The following is an 18,528-nucleotide window of genomic DNA, read 5'->3' as shown; positions in this document are numbered from 1 at the left end:
GGACTTAGACAGAATTATGTAGAAATTAGAAATTACCACACAGAATCAGGTCATTCAGCTCATTGAGTCACCACCATTTATCCTCCACCAGAGATGGTTCCAATCCCATGCTCTGTTCCCATCACCCTTTAACCCCTTATCCTTCAACCACCTATCTAGCTGTTTCTTAGCTCTTGACATGGTCTCTGCTTCTGTCAACAACTTTTGCTGGGTCATTCCACAATCTCACGATCCTTTATTGGGGGGAAATAGCTTCCCCTGTCCTAAATCTCTTATATTTAATCTTATCTCTATGTCCCCTCTTCTGGACTCCTTAACCACTGGAAAGTCTGTTTCTATCTAATCTGTCCCCATTCTTTCATAATTTTGATGCTTCAATTAAATCACCTCATCATCTCCTCTGCAAAAGTCAAATACTGCAAACACTGCAAATCAGAAATAAGAACAGAGAATGCTTGAAATGCTCAGCTTGTCTAACAGTATCTGTGGAGAGAGAAGCAGAGTTAATAGGTTGAATTTTATCAGCAGCTAAGAAATCCTTCTGTGCCGTAAATTACTCTAAGTCCTGCTGTTGTGACTGAAAGTGGGGCCCTACGCCACTCAGGTGGGTAGCTGGACCCTGGGGCAGCATTTTACCAGCAGCGGCCAATTAACAGGCCACCGCCAGAACTGGCGGCCCACCTCAGAGCTGCTGACCCAATGGGGGTTGGCAACTTGGCGACCTTCGCAGCGCCAACATTAGAAGTGGTCACTGCTGAGGCTGCAAGATGAAGGAGAGGGCACCTCCATAGTGTCACTGTAGCTGCAGGGGTGGCCATTGCTGCCAGGTAGCCCCTCTGTGGGCCATGGAGTGGCCATAAAGGAGACCTCCCCACGGGAACCCGTTGCAAGGCTGCCAGGGTTTACCTGCAGTCATCCCACGCAATGGCAGCCCCTCCCAATGCCAGCAAAATGTTGCTGGGGCAGTGTCCCTAATTTGGGCACTTAAGAGGTGCCTTCTGCTGGTAGTATGGCATGGTGGTGGGAAGACATTGGGTTCCCCTCCTGATGCCTTCTGCTGCCATTTTACCAACCCTCCCACCTCCCAGCCCATCTCCAAAAGGCTGGTAAAATCCAGCCCAACATTTCAGTTTGATGACCTTTTCTCTCCACATCTGCTGCCAGGCCTGCTGAGTATTTCCAGCATTTTCTGTTTTCATTTTGTAATCGCCTCTGTTCTAACAAAAAAAGGCAATATTTCCAAATTTTCTAATTTGCACTGCTTCAAATACCAGACAGCATCCTAGTGAATCTGCCCTGTACGTTTTCTATTGCTTCAACTTCTTTCCTATCATCTGAAGCCCAAAACTGCATTCACTACTCCAACTGAAGACTTACTAAGGATCACCATTACATTTCAGCTTTTATATTCCATTCAACATATAATTATTACCTTTATTTCCTTCGCCAAAGTCTACCACCTCACACTTACTGACATTGAATTCAATCTGCCATCTTTTGTGTATTTCACCATCTTATCAATATCCACTTGAAGCTTCCTTTGGTTTGTCATGCCTCCTGTTTTAGTATCACCTGCAAATTTGGACACTGCTTCCTCCAGCCCTGTATCCAAATCTTAGATGCACTCAGTCGACAGAAGTCCTCGTAGAACAGAACCTGTAAGACACCTTTACACCCTTCTAACCATTCTAGGAAACTGCCCTTTACTCCTACCCTCTTTTCTACCTTCTAACCAGGTATTAATTCCAATTTTTATGCTCCCCTTAGTTCCTTACCCCTATTCTTCTCCAGGAATCTCATGAGTTGCCTTGTCAAAGGCTTTCTGAAAATCCATGACCAGTACATTCCCCCCATCCACCATATCTGTCACCTCCTCAAGGAACTCTGTCTTTCTGAAATCCTTGTTGATTGCTTCTAATTTTCTCATTAGCTAGATATTTAGTCATTTCATCTTTAACTGAGCTTCTTGAGCACATAATTTAGTTAAATTCCCGTGTGGAACTGATTCAAATTATGCTAAACATTCCACTAAACTATTTCAAAGATGAACAGTGGGGTTCTCCCCAGTGTCCTGGCCAATGTTTATTCCTCAACCAACATCGCTAAAACAGATGATCTAGTCATTTATCTCATTGCTGTTAGTGGGAACTTGCTGTGCACAAATTGACTGCTGCATTTGCTATATTACAACAGTGAGTACTTCTTTGGCTGTAAAGCACATTGGGACACCCTGAAGTCATGAAAGGTGCCAAATAAATGCAAGTCTTTCTTTCTATTCATTCTTTACCATTTCATTTCTCCTCCTGGAAAGTTGGAGTGAAGCTAGGCTCTGGATCAACACATTTTCCCCCGTTGCCTCTCTCCTCTAACACTCACCTCTGACGCTCCCCAGAGCCTACCTGAAACCTGTGGGGAACAAGACCAGCCATTTACAGTGACAATGATGGAGCTAGTTGGTTCCACTGCATAGTAAGTTTATCAGATAATGATAACGTTCTGTTTGGGGAACACAGCCTCTTATCAGCCATTGACTGAGCAGACTGACGATTGCTAATCCACATCTGGAAGACATAATGAAGAATATCTTTTTAGAACTGCAGTAATATTTCATACAGTCAAAAACATATGTAGAACAAGATTCAGTTTATTTCACTCGACTTATAATGACTATGTTCATTGATGATTGCTCTCAACATGTTTTGAGGGGGTGCGATAGTTAATTGCTTTAATCCTCCTGAGACAGTAACACTGAATCATTAATAGTTCAGACCATTTTGACTTTGTTCTTCGAGTATTTCCAATATTTCTGTTCACGTTCTTAGCCAGTGCACTAACTAACTATTAAAAGCCATTTCACAATACCACAGCAGTTGTTCTCGGAATACCAGCTTTTATCAGGTGTTATGGGTGGTTGTAGGGACTGGCTGGGTATAACCTATCCTTGTGCTACTATGAGCTGGGCATTGCTTTCTTATTTTGCAGCTTTCTTACATCTCGCTTTTGAACAGTTTATCATCAATGTGGCAGGATGGGGGAGGGTTTGAATCTGCCAGCCTCAACTGAGTTCTGCCAACTGGTCTTTTCCACTGAAGCCTAGCAGGGCAGCAGCGAATGGCACAGAAACCAGAAGGTTGCCAGCTGGAGCCTTCCAGGCAGGAACATGCTCATCTATACTTGGATAGCAAAGAAGCAGCACATTCTTTCCCATGGGGATTCAATAGTGGAGAAAAGCTGTTCTTGTATGGATGGGAGTTGTGATTAAAAAAAAACTTGGGCAGCCACCTAAATGATTTTTATTATTTTATATAAACTGGGCAGCGAAAATTTGGATTAAGCTTTTTTTTCATCTGATTCATAGATCATTTTTAAAAATCCATCATTCAGTCTTGTGGGGATACTGCTCCATAGGGACCAGTTGTCCTCCAGTACTTCAGAAAAGTAGCTAATCATCATGTGTGGGCTGACTGTTGAGTCTTGGCAGACTATTTGACCATGGGGAGCATCTCAGTCAAGTCTGACTGTGGCCTCAGCTGCCCAGCACTGGTGACTGGATAGTGATTGGGGTCCTCACTGATTTCTTACAGTTCTAGTCCAGGGAGCTTGAGACCAATTGCATCACTATTTTCTCACCACTTCTGTTGAGACTAGCCAACTAAGCATAGACCAAACCTGAGACCTTCCCTCTCTGTATAAATAATGCCATCTATGGAGGGTGTAGGAGAACCACTTGTAATAGCAAAGAGTAAAGGAACGAGCAAACACCCACAAGATTTATTAATGTCACTAGGAAGGTCTTGGAGAATTGAGTTAGAACTACCAAAGACACCTAGTGAAACAAAAATATACTGCAGCCATGTTAATAAGGTCCAACACATTTCTCTTATTCGCTCTAATATTCAACATTGCAAACTTACCGAGAACACTTTAGAGAATGATCACAGTCATGCCTTATAGTTGGATTCTGAGCTGACCGAGTGTTTACCATTGATTTAAACACATTTGAGCGCATTTGCTTTTACAAGGATGTGGCTGTTGTCATTCCAGTGTTGCCTTTTACCAGGTTATAATTTAACTAGAGGCTGTGCTGCATATAAACTGTATATGAGGATGGCCGATCAATGATTAGAGATGAAATGAGAGGAAGTTGCGTTGTATAGAGTCTGGGCTTTCACCTCAGCCCAGATACATGAAACAGCTGGACCTGTTAGGTGCTGGGCTCTGTGTGCACTAAGTGTGAGCACTCTATCCAGCTCCAAACGTAAGAGAGACCACAAACAGAATTCAGAAAGAGTCGAGGGCTGAGATCAAAAGAAGCAGAGGAAAGTTAAGTGTAACGTGGTGTAAATAAAAACGTCCTAAAGGTAAATTCAGTCTTCTGGAGCTGTCAACAGCATGTGTTGCCTGAAGGGCTGAGGCACATCAGAGCATTATGGCTGAAGGACTGAAGTATAACACTTCTTTCTGTCAGTATTTTAGAGAGCTGTTGTGCATTTTTAGTTCCTAATTTTATCATTGCTACTTGACAGGTGCCATGGACAGCTGCAGTGAAATGTTGTGGGAATGCAGTAAAGTATTCCACTGGCACTGTATCACTTGACTGTAGTTATCGATGTGCATCTTATTTGGTTTCTGTCTGTGTGCACGATATGTGGAACTGGGGGGATAGTGCCAGGGGGATGGGGTGTGATGAGAGAATCATTCAGTGAAAATGGAATAGAGTGCAGTACTTGGAACGGTCTCTAAGGCTGGTGTCTTGTGTTTAACAGCCTGTGGGTTGCAAATTCAAAACAGCAATGTTCTTATTCCAAACTATTGTACATAAACACTGCCTGTTTATTTTGCCCCTTCAGCATATGAGAAATAGGCTGCCCTGGCAATATGAGGAGTATAGGGTTGAATCTAATATTCATTATGTTCACTAATCTCAGTCCAGTGATCAAGGGAGATGGGGAAGGGGGTAATGAATGCACAATTGTTAGATTTTTGTTATGCCAGTGTATTAAGGGTTAAGGAAGAAAGTCGTGTAGATAGAGTTAAGTTACAGATCAGCTATGATGTAATTGAATGACAGAACAGGCTTGAGGTGTTGAATAGCCTACTCCCGTTCCTATGTTCCAAATTGTATATTATACACAGGCAAAGAAGAGAAGATAAAAGCCTGATTTGCACTGGGCTGTTTTCAAGTACCTCATCGTGCCAAGTATGGGTGGGATCAGCTTCCTTGCCTATTCACCTGCCTGGAAAGAATGAGTGGGAAACAGAGATCTCAAAGAAGGGAAATTAATCATTTTCAAAAACTTTAAAAAAAAAAATCTAAGTTACACCAAATTTTGAAGTACCAATATTCTCTCGTGTAGCTGGTGAGAAAAATGAAGGATTTATTCCCTTTCGAGGAGCATTACATTCCTTCTACAAGAAAAACATTGCTTAATGATAAAGCAATCCTCTGTAAATCTTCCGTTGTAAAAGAGACATCAAAGAATCTTCCATCAGAAATTTTGACCTAGCTGTACAGAGACTACCTCCTGCCGTTGCTTTAAGTGGCCTGGAATATTATGGGACCTTTAATTGGCTGGTGTCCTAATTTAAAAAAAAATTTTTGTGGGATGCAGGCGTCACTGACTAGGCCAGAATTTGTTACCCATCCCTAATTGTCCTTGAACTAAGTGGCTTGCGAGGCCATTTCTGAGGGCATTTTTAAGAGTCAATCACATTGCTGTGGGTCTGGAGTCACATGTGGGCCAGACCAGGTAAGGACGGCAGATTTCCTTCTCTAAAGGACATTAGTGAACCAGATGGGTTTTTACAACAATCGACAATGGTTTCATGGTCCCCATTAGACTAGCTTTTAATTCCAGATTTATTAATTGAATTCAAATTTCCCTATCTGCCATGGTGAGATTCGAACCCATGTCCCCAGAGCATTAGCCTGGGTTTTGTATTACTGGTCCGGTCATTGGGCAGGATATAGCCACTGACTGGGACTAGTGGGCGAGAAGCACTGTGCTGCAGCTGTATTGGATTCATGCCAACTCCCCACCCTGCAGTGGGATCCTATACCTGGACAGAAAACACAAACAGCCAGTTCCAGGCACGTGATGGAGAATCAGCTGCTCTTTTGGAGCTGCCAATAAATATGCCAAAATCACAAGGTAAACACAATTTGTCATGGATTATATCAACCAATCCTTGTTTGCTTGCAGTTACCAAAATTTAGAGTTTCAAAGAATTCATGAGAATCGTATCCTGCAGGTTTTTAAATGTAAGCCAGTAGCAGTCCTGAATTACTTTGGACAATTTCTTCCTTGCTTCTCCTCATCTAATATATTTATTCATCTTGCAGAATTTACAACACCACATTGATTCCAAATCAGCAGGTTAAACCAATGCATTTATACAGACCAGAGATTATTTTGATGAACATTGAAGGTGCCATGCAATAATCTCACAAATGCTAGTTTTCTCACCTAGACTGACCTTGTGTGTGCACTCAGCAGGCTGAAACCAGTTGTAGTGCACTATCGGTATCCTGACTGAAATTACCTAAATGGCAGAGATATGTGTCAGCTTTGACTCAGTGGTAGTACTCTTGCCTCTGAGTCAGGTTGTGAGTTCAACCCCTATCCAGAGGCTTGAGAGGGTAATCTAGGCTTGCATGGTCAGAAGTGCCGTCTTTTTGACATTAATTTGAAGCCCTGTTGGGTGGACATGAAGGATTCCGTGGTGCTATTTGAAGAACAGTGGGAGAGTTCTCCTGGTGTCCTGGTCAACACTTACCCCCTCAATCAACATCACTAAGAAACAGATAGTCATTTATCTCATTAGTGGGACCTTACTGTGCATAATGTGGCCGCCACATTTACTGACATTATGATGCTGATTATAGTCTTTATTGGCTGGGAAGCACTTTGGGACATTGAGGAAATGTAAGGTGCTATATAAATGCAAGCTTCTTTTATTGTTTCTTTCTCGGAGATCAGGGGTGAACCTGTGGCCTTTCTTTATGAATATTTTTGAACTTTACATTTTAATTGTGGGGAGCTTTTTCAGCATCTATTTCCAATATATTATTGTTGTGTTGGCAGGAAAATATCATGATCCAAGCTCAGAGGCCTATGGGCCATTTGTGGCTTTTAAGGCCAGGCAGTCCAACCCATGGAGTCAAGATGATTCAATCCTATTTGCACTTCTGTTTCTTACTGCTGACTTTGTTCTGTTTTAATTTCATAGACCTGAAGGTTTTAAAATCATAACACCTAAATCTGTTAGCATCAGCATGTGGAGATACATGAAAATTAATGGGAATATTGATTTTAAACTTGACCTGTGACCCATAAGGCTCCATGACATGCGCATAGGCAGCCAACAAAGATTGAAAACTTGGACAATTCTGTTTCACATCCTTGAGGATGGGAAGATTTCTGCTCTTCCAAGTTTTATCATTTTTTGCAAATCCTATAAAGCAAAGGACTTGCATTTCTCTCGCACTTTTAATGACCTCAGGACATTCTAAAGCACTTTACAGCCAATTAAGTACTTTTTGAAGTGTCGTCACTGTTGTAATGGAGGAGACATGGCGGCCAAGTTGTGCACAGCAAGATCCCACAAGCAGCAAAGTGATAATGACCAGATAATCTAGCTGGTGATATTGGTTGAGAGATAAATACTGAGCAGGACAGCAGGGAGAAGTCCCTTGCTCTTCTTTGAAATAGCGCCGTGAGATCTTACCTCCATCTGAGAGGGCAGACAGGGCCTCAATTTAACATTTCATCTGAAAGTTGCCGCCACTGACAGAAGAGCAGTGGAGTGTCAGCCTGGATTGTGTGCTGTAGTCTCTGGAGTGGGACTTGAACTCACAACCATGTGACTCAGGTCAGAGTGCAACCATGAGCCATGGCTAACTATACAGTAGATGTCAAATGTCCTCATTTTCACAGGTTTACTGAACAGACAGCAGATGCTAAAATAAATGGAAAAATAATAGACTGTACTGTTTCACTTTCTGCTTCTTCAGAAAAGAATTTATGTTGTCCTTCAGTGTTCCCAAAACAAAACCAAAAATAGCGGTGTGGTTGGGCCTGTGTGTGTTACTAAGGACCCTGGTATTCATATGGGATGCATTTGAAGTATGTTGTTTGAGGGTCCACTTAAGCAAGTCCGGCTGCTGGCACTGCACATCAGAAAATGGAAACTGCAGTCAAAAGGTCAATATTTAATGATTAGCAACTGTAAACCTTGCAACTTAGCTAATTCAATGGCTGACTTATAACCCTGAGTGATGCATTGAGCAATTTCCAGACGTGGGTCTGAATACATACTGCGTCGACAAATTAGCACTAGGACAACTGCAAAAGCTCTTTAAAAGCCTATTGTTTGCATCTCTGCAACTGGGTGGTGGAGAATCTTTCCTTCACTGCTGTGATTCATGAGGAATACCTGAAACATGACCTTGTTTTGGGAACAATAACACATTCTCCTAGTATAGTGCATAATCTATTGCTCCATTACTGTGTGTAACTGTAGGACATTTCTGTTGCTGTGTATAATGCATTGCTGTGTGTGTTGCATTTCTATGCATTGTTAAACAACAGTGCCTCACATTCCTATCACTATCTATGGCTCACTCTTACATTGAATAATACATTCCTATATTGTATAGCATTTTCCTATATTGTATCCTGTTCGGGCAGGGGTGCAATTGATGGGGTTAAATTTCACTTGCTTGTGGACACGAGTGTTGTGATATGCTCATGTAAATCATGGGTGTGAAATTCCAGTGGTTTGATAGGGTGTTCACCTGTCAGATTTATTAACGGTGAGGGTAGGTTGGGGGGGGAGGGGTGGGTGTTGGTTGGCGGATGGGGGTGGGTGTGTGAAGGGTGCGTCAGAAATTGGAATTTAGAACTTGGGGAGGACACATTGATTTAAGTGCTGCCCTAAATGCTGCTGGAACTGACGGAGGGTATTAAAAGTGCTCGCCCTAACTTTGGATTAGTCTTTAGGAGACTGCAACCTTCATTTGGGATTCTTCCGATGAGACTGTTTCTGGGGAACTTCCCTCAAGTTAAGTAGAAGGCTGCAAAATGTTTCTCCCCGATGGGGATTCATGCCTTTATGATTTGATTATCGGACCAGTCAACCCAGGAAGGCAGGCTTATAAGGCAGCAGCACAAGTCCAGGTCTTCCTGCAGATACCAACCACCAAGATGTGTAACCCTATGGAGTTGTGTGTAACGGGATCTCTCTGTTGTGTGGGGAATCTGCAGAAGTTTCTGAAGCTAAGATACAGATACATAAATGATAGGTTTGCGCTCGGATGAAATTATAAGTCCAGAATTCTGACATTTATACTCCAGGATCCAGACAATCGCCCCAGGCAACTGGAATCTGGCACCAGCCTTGCCATTTGCTACACATCTTCGAGATCTTAGCAGTGCCTACATACTGTTCTGGTGCTTTGTAAACATTCATCTTTTCATGGCAAGAGTCCTGAAAGCATCATCTGATATCTTTGCGTAAATTGTGAACCGAAATCATTTTTAGCATTGGTGATAGATCGGCTGAAGAGAGGTTAGGCTCAGCTGTTAAAGATGGAATCACTGTCACTCCTTTTCCAGTCAGAAAGATCAAGAGCTTCTTTACTGCAAGATTCAGGCTGCACAAAGCAATTTATCTTCCTGTTGAGCTACGCTGGACTAAAAGTGTAGGAGGTGGAGGAAGAGTCTGCTCGAGGGATTAGTTTGAATCTGTGGTGATTTGAACAGAAATAAGGTCACTGTAATCCATGGTTTGGGAATCTCTTCTACTGGTAAAGCTTTTATTTGTTCTTTGTATCATTGCAGTTTGATCTCCAGGATGTTGCAGAGGGACCCGAAGAAGCGGGCGTCTCTGGAAGAGATCGAGGGCCATCCGTGGCTCCAGGGTGTTGACCCTTCACCAGCCAAGAAGCTGAGCCTGCCCCTCACATCTTACAAGAGCCTCTCTGAGGAAGAGCATGAAATCATTATCCAGGCCATGGAATGTGGCAACATCGCACACAGGGAGTTAATCCAAGAGTGAGTATGTCAGATCCTTTGTTTCCCTGTGGGAATTTGTTTGGAGAGGTTAGTGTTTATAACTGATGGGAAGCAGTGTAGAATGCATCTTTCTTTGCTCCTATGTCTGCATATTTCCAATTCAACAGAGCCTGTAGCTGGGTTTACAGATAGCTGTTTCCTGAGCATATGTTTACATTTTTGAGCTTTTACAGTTCAGGTTTACAAGAAACTTCCCCTTCTTATTTAAATCCTCAACTGTGATGTCTTTCCAGCTGCATATTTTCTTCCTTTTCACTGGGAAAGCCAGATGAGTAGATCCCTGAGCTTCACGGGGAGCCCTGCCAATGGTTAGATATTGTATCAGCCTGTGTATTCTGGCAGGTTGGACACGTGCTGCATTTAGCAGCCAGAATGAGTTCCATGAAAACATACCTGTTGGAGGCAGACCAACTTATCTGAGTGGGAGGGGAGGGGGAGCTACATTTCAAAGCCTGGGATCCTACTGGAGCTCAGAGCCACTTTGTCATCCTCTTTCACTCACTCTGCTCACACTGTAATCACATATTCTCAATATGATACTGAGTGTTGTGCAGACTAGTTTGTTTCCTAATGCAGCATGAAATGTACCCTGGCAAGGCTGCAAGCCAGCATCCAGGGCAGTCAAGCTGAGGGCTTTATAATGAGGTTGTCATGTTATTATTGGTAACAACTAATATATTCCTAAAAATAACTGCAAAATGAAATTGTTCATTTTAGGATTAACAAAGCCTTGAACTGATGGGCAGTTAAGCTAAATGTTTAGCAGGTTTTTTTGCAAAGTTAAGAATTGGTATGAATCAGCTTCTTATGTAGAAGTTATCCTTATTGATACCCATGTCTTTTTTTTCAAAAAGGGGAGGGATACACAAGTAACTGGAGGGGAATTTGAATAGATCTAACCATTTAAATCAGATGTACGCTCTTGGTAATGGGAGTAAATGGAGTATATTTCTTTCAATGGAACATGTGGAATGAAATGGTTGGATGTGTGGATATTAAGAGTCATTGCCAGGCTTCAGGTGGCTTTGAGAGTGGTTGCATTAAATGAATTCCTGCACTTGTTCTCAGTTGTGCGTAAATTGCATTGCCATCTGTCCCTTTTTCAATCCAGGAGGGGTGTGAGTTTGAGTGTTCGCTGCTGTTTGAATTGTGATGATCTGGCAGATGGCTGAATATTGCATCAACCATTAGACCTCACTATTAGAAACAATAAGGGATTGATAATGTTGGATCATCTCTTGAGCCCTATTAATGTCTGTAACATAAGTCGCACTTTACAGCTCGATAGCTGAGGACTCCTGATAGCTTCTCAGGGTGACATCATCCCCTTTGGGAAGGAGAAAGCAAAGATTTATTTCAGTTTTATATAATTCATTAGTCTCCTTACCTAGAAATCATGACCTTGTCACTTAATCTTTACCACATAATGCACCATCAGGGAGGATGATATCATAGCTAATTTTAGCTCATGATGCCACCTGGTGTTTTCAGAGAGAACTGCAGGGTTGAGTTGCAACAATTCCCAGTGTTCTTGTGCAAAGAAAGATAACGTCACACATTGTGATTCAACAAATTACTTTAATTTTTGCAGGAGGTAAGTGCGGCTGAAGTTCATATTCATCAATTAAGGGAAGGTGCAGTATTTGTTGTTAGATTAGTGGGTATTGGTGATGTAATTGCGTGCCTCAGCCTTGCCTCATCCCCATCTCCACCGAAACCCTTGTCTGTGCTTTTGCCACCTCCAGGCTCAACCACTCCAATGGTCTGCAAACCAACCACTAGAACAGCACCCAAAACCCCACTGCCTGCAGCCTATCCCACACCAAATCCTATGATATTTTGCCACCCAGCTCCAAAGCTGAGCAGGTTCCAAATTTCAGAGAACTTTAGTAGTACTTGAATTAGCTGTTCTCACATTTGCAAAGTAAGGGTTATTTTGCATTGTTTTTCTCCTCATTGTTTTCAGTAGCAGCAGGTTATTTCCGTCTTCGGCCAAAGGAATACTAGAGCAGGTTCTGGCGGCAGGTGCTGAGAATTTGCGGCCACAATTTTCCTATGATTTCCCATTTTGGGGTTGGTGCTCCGTCTAAGCTCTCCTGTAGACCCTTCCTTCTCCCTGTGCCCTCGTCGTGTTGAAATCTGGTCTTAAGCATCACATCCTGCTCCAACTGGAAGTCAGGAATCAGCCCTTTGGCACGTGGCATGAGATCTCTGTGTCGGACTTGGCTCAGTGTTTTCTTCAGTGAAAAAATAAAGGGCAAGGGCCCATAATTTAGGACAGCACTAAGATTCAGTAGAGCAGATGAGGCAAGTCCAGTGTTGGATAGTGTTGAGCAATGATTTTAAAAGCTGGATGATTGAAAGAGAAGTGAAATTTGAAATTGAGGAATTCCACAGTTTAATAGAAGATGGTGCATTCAGTCTTAATTTCAACACAGAGAGAGCGAGAATCTCTGAAGCCTTGCAGAGAAAGGAAAACTTTGAGAAGAATAGTAATTGAATCAGAAGCCATAGTATTTGTGTTGGAAGATGAAAGTGCTGTTAAAGTTATCTTTACAAACCATTTTTCCCCTAGTGTATTTTTCATAATTTGTTCTGAGATATTAGTGACTCTGATAAGACCATCAATAATGGCCATCCTAGATACTCTGACAAGGTATTGGAGCTGTTTCAAAGGCCATTTAAAATTAACCACATACTATGAGATTAGAGCCTGGCTGGATTGCTGTGGCATGTTCCCTTCCCTGAAAAGACATTAATTAGTTTTTTGTGACAACCTGGCAACTTTCATAGTCATTTTTCTGGTGCCAGCCTACAAATTTATTGAACTTGATTTTGTAACTTACCTCCAAGGTGGGTTTTGAACTTGTGACGTCTGAGTGTCTAGTCCAGCATGATAACCAGAACGTCTGCCATTTCCGCTTATTAAATTAATCTGCTGACTTTATGTGGGGGAGACGGTGGCGTAGTAGTAATGACACTGAACTAGTAATTCAGAGGCCCAGGCTAATGTCCTGGGGACACCAGTTCGAATCCCACCATGGCAGCATGACTTAATGTTTTTAAAAAAAAAGTCAGGCATTGATAGCATGTCTCAGTAATGGTGCCATGAAACTATTGTCGATTGTTGTAAAAACCCATCTGGTTCACTAATGTTCTTTTTAGGGAAGGAAATCTGCCGTCCTTACCCGGTCTGGCCTACATGTGACTCCAGACCCACAGCAATGTGGTTGACTCTTAACTGCCCTCTGAAATGGCCTCGCAAGCCACTCAGTTGTCAAAGGCAATTAGGGATGGACAACAAATTCTGGCCTTGCCAACGACACCCACATCCCATGAAAGAATTAAACAAAAATGGCTTTTTGTAGAAAGAAACACAGAGCAAGGACAAGGCTAAGTTATTGTTTGGGTTGGGCATTTCACTCAGCAGTCTTGTCATTTTATTTTGATATAGGGCTTTGGAAGCAGATAAATACAATCACATCACAGCCAGCTATTTCCTGCTGGCAGAGAGGATATTACGGGAGAAGCAGGAAAAACAGACCCAGAGTCAGAACCTTAATCTCGACTACAACTGGACCACCCATGTACAATGCAGGTAATGAGTCGTTCATAAGGAAAACCCTTTAAACAGCAGCTGGAAAATTTGTGCACCTGGATTAAAATGCGCATTATTCTTATTGGCCAATGCTATCATCCCATTATGAGGCAAATAAGGAATGGATGCAACCAGTTACCTGACTGACAACGTGGTCCAGCCTGGCAAGCTCAGGGTAGCAATGTCCAGACATTTTAATTGTGTGGGCAGTACTGCAGCATACCACAGCACCTCACAGCCACTGATAAAGTTTAAGTTCACATTCCCCTTGATTTGTATATATGAATATAGTTGGGATTTATTCACCGATTAGACAACACTGCCAAAAACGGCCCTTTCCAAACCTCCTAATTCAAGGATCCACCAAGTGAGTAACAAATTAACAGAACTAGAGCTGAGTTGCCTGCCTCGAATGGCAGGCCGTAAAGGCTGTGAGTGGCCTATAGAATACGTCTTTGATACTGCTGCCCTGGGGGAGGCCTGAATATAGCTGTGATGGTTGGGCTTCTCTTATCATCTTTTCTTACCTAGAGTCCAACTCTTTATTGTTGAGCCAAGCGGCCTGCTCCCTTTGACAAAGTTGCATTGTATATTGCCGGTATATATCTCAGTGTTGGTAATTGTACCTGGTTTTAAAGGTTTATATTTAAATGATCACCTGATCTGTTGAAGGTGGTTTATTCTCCCTTCAGTAAGCTAACCAATAGCAAAAATTATGTCTTATCCAAATCAAAAGAAAGATCCACAGCCAAATTTGACCTGCAACTGTGAGATAATTGTTTATTTATCAGGGATAATTGGGTGCTAAGAAGAGGTTGGTATACTGTCCTTTCCCCAGCGACTCAAGTTTGAATCTAGGTCAAAGCAACATTCTCTCCACCGATTATAAGGGTTCACGGAAAATAAGTTGGACGATCTCAACTAAGTTCCCTGAAGACATGGGTCAATAAGACAAGATAATTCAAAAGAGGCTGAAAATGATCATATGGATGGTTGGCGTGGGCAGGGAGACATTTTGTATTTGGTGTAGTGGGAGGCATTCATCTGATTTTTAAGGTGGATTGAAGGAGAAGGGAGCTTTACTCTGCATCCAGCAAGGCTGAATATGACCTAAGTGCATCTCATGCTGATAGTATCTAAAATGGAAACGTTTTCCATTCCCTAACACTGGCATCCTTATTGAACAGTAGAATTCATCGTATTGCCAATTGCAACCCAAACTGAAAGATGCAGACTTGTTGGTCTAGTGGAATGATCCTCGCTTTGGGGCAATTGGAGTAAAACATGCAAGAGATCCCGGGTTCAAATCCCAGACGAGCCACGTCCCGGGTTGAAATCCCGGACGAGCACCCAGGTTGCTGCAGGTTTTCGACCTTGAACTGCCTTTGAAAGGACTAGTTTTTGCACTTCCTTCAAACAGCCTCTATCTCGATCTAAATTCTGCCTCATTGTGAGTGACATGAAATCAAGTCTTTCTGTGACACATTTTTAGGGGACACAGGTTAAAAATAAGGGGTTCCATCTAAGACAGAGATGAGGGGAAATTTTTTCTGTCAGAGGGTTGTTAGTCTGTGGAATTCTCTTCCTCAGAAAACAGTGGAGGCTGGGTCATTGAATTTATTCATAGCTGAGTTGTAGAGTTTTGATAGACAAGAGAGTCAAGGGCTATGGGGAGCAGACAGGAAACTGGAGTTGAGACCACAATCAGATCAGCCATGATCTTATTGAATGGCGGAGCAGGCTCAAAGGTCTGAATGGCCTACTTCTATTCCTATGTTCCTATGCAATTGGCAAGTGAAATGTTTGTCCTTGCAGTTAAGTATTTCAGGTACCGCACATTTCAAAGGGTATATAACTTGTGGTTTGTTACTGGTTATATAAGACACCTGAATTTATGCTCTCTCTCTTTCAGGCCATCTTTGTCAGCACCAGTAAACAGCTTTGTTGATGCCACTGATAATAGCCCTTTACCTGAAATGCACAATGGGTTTTCAATAAAGCATTCTACAAACACAAAAGGACCAACTAAACAACTAGAGGCCGTGCAAAAGGGCACTGAGAAGAATGAAATGTGTAACGTAAAAGATATTGTGAAGCATGTGAACGATGCCCAGGACAGTTCTGCGACTCCATCGCCAATGAGAATTCTACTTCGATCTTCACTGGAAACATCTGTCATGCCAAAGAATGTGCCAGTCCTCCAACAGATATGTGAAGAAGATGAAGAGGAGGAGGAAGAGGACAATACAGAAATGGAGGTCAAAGCCACTCCTTTGCCGAATGTGATGCAAGCTCCATGTAGTGGTGCTACTCAGCAGATCGAAAGCGTCGCCACCTTGGGCTGTCCCAACAAAGACAACGAAAAGGGCGATGGCAGCAGCAAACTGTTTCGTGAGATGTGGAACTGTCAGCGTGAAAACGGTGCGATGAGCTCCTCAGTTGAAGTCCAAGGATCAGTGGCACCGCTTTGTTGTAGCAGGTGGGCTGAGAAAAGTGAGCAGCTTTCAAATTATTTTGGAAACAGGCCAATCAACTTGATGAACGAGAGCAACAACAACAGCACCAGCAAAGGTGGCATCAGAGCTGCAATAGACAGTACTGACATCAGTATCGAGAAGCCACTGCCTTGCCTACACGTTCACCAATGTCTGGCCAGCCTAGACTCCAAAGTTACTGTGCCCACACAGACAAGCACTGACTTAGCAAACGAAAAACAGCAATTGCTAAAGAAGTGTGAAGGGCTGAGTGTGGAAAGTCCAAAGCACTTGATTGACCGAGTGGCTGAGAACAGTGGATTAGCAAACGACAGTGCGTGCTTTGACAGCAGTGCAGACCCTGTGAATAAATATGACCCTGCCCGATCGAAAAATGTAAATATCAGGGACAGGATTTTGCAGATCCCACTCTGTGAGAAAGCCCTTTCCTTTAAGATAAAACCAAACTCTAAGGAGAATCTCCTCTCCTTTGGACAGTTCAACTGTTGTCATGTAATTTAGTTTTTTTTTAAATTATATACTTTGTGTGTGTCTACACACACTCGTTGTAAATATGTATCATCTTTTACAGAAATGGGGTACGTCATTAGAAAAGAAGGACATTTGAGGTTGTTTTCTGACTTTGCGCTCCCAGAGGGCAGCCTTGCCTGCCATGAATGCATATTGGAAACTAGGGCATGTGCTGCGTGTGATTTCCTGACTGTTCATGTAAATGGTGGGACATGCCCGATTAATGATCCATAGACTAGGCTCCCCACCTGAAGCGCAAAGTTGGAAAAATAGCCCTTTAATTCTCATAACTGAATAACGGGTATAAGCTAAATACAACTTGGTGCTTCTGTCTGGGTTGTAACAAGGTTCGAAGTGATTGTCTGTACTTTATAACATATTTTAGTACATCTAACTTGTGAAAACCTTCACTGTTCTGCCATGTTGGAACATTAATGGGTAATCATATGTATGGTGTTTGTACCCTTTTAGGCACAGACCCAGTATCCCACCTTAAACTTCCAGATTAGTTCACCGTTATCTTGAGAACCCATTAGCTGATGAAGAGTTGGTGTTTGGGAGATTTATTCGTATACATTCTATGACAGCATACTGTAGCCATCTGCTGCCTTGATGCAGTTAACTGAGTTGTGTACATATTAAATGTACCACTTTCATTGTCACCTTTATATTAAAAAATCTAGAGTGTTCGCAGCTTAATTTTCATGGGTCTGTTTTATTACATGTATGGTGTGGATATTTAATTTTAAGTGTACAGTGTGTGTCTGCAATTGTAAATGTTAACCTTTCATTCTTAAACCAATGTAAATATCATACTATTAGCTCTGGAAGCTGCTCCACACTAACAGGTAAATATGAAATAGCATTTTTCCTAAAACAGTGCATCATGTTTTTAATAGTGTTTTATTATTGTGTGCGCGTTGTCCTCTTGAGCCTATATTCCAGGTAAGCACATGAAAGATTTTGGGAAAGCAGGTATCTGCTCAACGGGCGCGCACTGCACTAACATTTGCCTGTGCACCATCAGCGTTTGTGAACTGCACTAAAACGTACTTGTACACTAACAGTGTGGCAAAGTTCCCAAATGATCGGATTAAAATGTGAAGTGTTTAATGCCACTGGTGCCCCACTCCCTACACCACCACCTCCCACCCATGCCCCACCAGCTAAGTATGACACAGCGAAATAGGCAGTGGACGAGAAAAATGGCGGCCCACACACCCACGCCGCCATGATCCTAAACGAGGCAGCTCATTAGCATGCCCAGGTTGACCGCCCTGCCCCCTAAATGATGTGGAGGGGCTGGGTGAGCCAGCAACAGCGTCCGGTGCCACTGCACAGGCACTGGGGCCATTTTTAAAGGGCTGAGAGCCCCAAATGACCGTTTCAAATCTTAAAGACAAATTGCATTTAAAAGTCTTAAAAATAATTTTAAAAATCTTTCCATCCCCTCTTCCCCTTACCCCCCCCTCCCCCCACAAGCCTTACATTTAATTCCTTGCCCGCTCATCCCCCAAAATACGTTCCTTGACTACGTGACCTTCCGTCTCCCCACCGCCCCCCAAAGTTCATAAACTCTAACCCTCAACCCCTTCCCACCATCCCCACCACCCCCCCCCCCCAACCAATCCAAAGAGTTTGACCACACTCCCCCCTCCCACACTGAGAAAAGTACCTCCTCCCCCCTCCCCACAGGAGTCGCGCCTCGTTTCCCCAGACAGGGATCTGAAGGCGCGTTGATGTTGGCCGCCAGAATGAAGATCTCAACCTGCTGTCTGAGTCACAGCGGCCTGCATGTTAATGAATGGTAAGTGCCCATCTGCATATTGTAATGCGGGTTCCATCGCCG

At 42.8% G+C, this 18,528-nt stretch overlaps 1 protein-coding gene across 1 annotated transcript in view; it reads left to right on the top strand.

The window, feature by feature from the left end:
* The window catches only part of snrkb (SNF related kinase b), a 128,100-nt gene extending 110,722 nt beyond the window's left edge, over positions 1-17,378 (top strand). Inside the window, exons 4-6 of the mRNA XM_068049611.1 lie at positions 9,843-10,055; positions 13,531-13,674; positions 15,587-17,378. Coding sequence (XP_067905712.1) covers positions 9,843-10,055; positions 13,531-13,674; positions 15,587-16,670 — 1,441 coding nt within the window. The 3' untranslated portion in view covers positions 16,671-17,378. The remainder of the gene's footprint in view (positions 1-9,842; positions 10,056-13,530; positions 13,675-15,586) is intronic.
* Positions 17,379-18,528: the final 1,150 nt, after the last annotated feature.

The sequence above is a fragment of the Heterodontus francisci genome, chromosome 17 (assembly GCF_036365525.1).
Source record: "Heterodontus francisci isolate sHetFra1 chromosome 17, sHetFra1.hap1, whole genome shotgun sequence".
Classification (NCBI taxonomy): Eukaryota; Metazoa; Chordata; class Chondrichthyes; order Heterodontiformes; family Heterodontidae; genus Heterodontus; species Heterodontus francisci.
The sequence above is the reverse complement of the archived record's forward strand: the minus strand, read 5'-3'. Positions and strand labels throughout refer to the sequence as shown.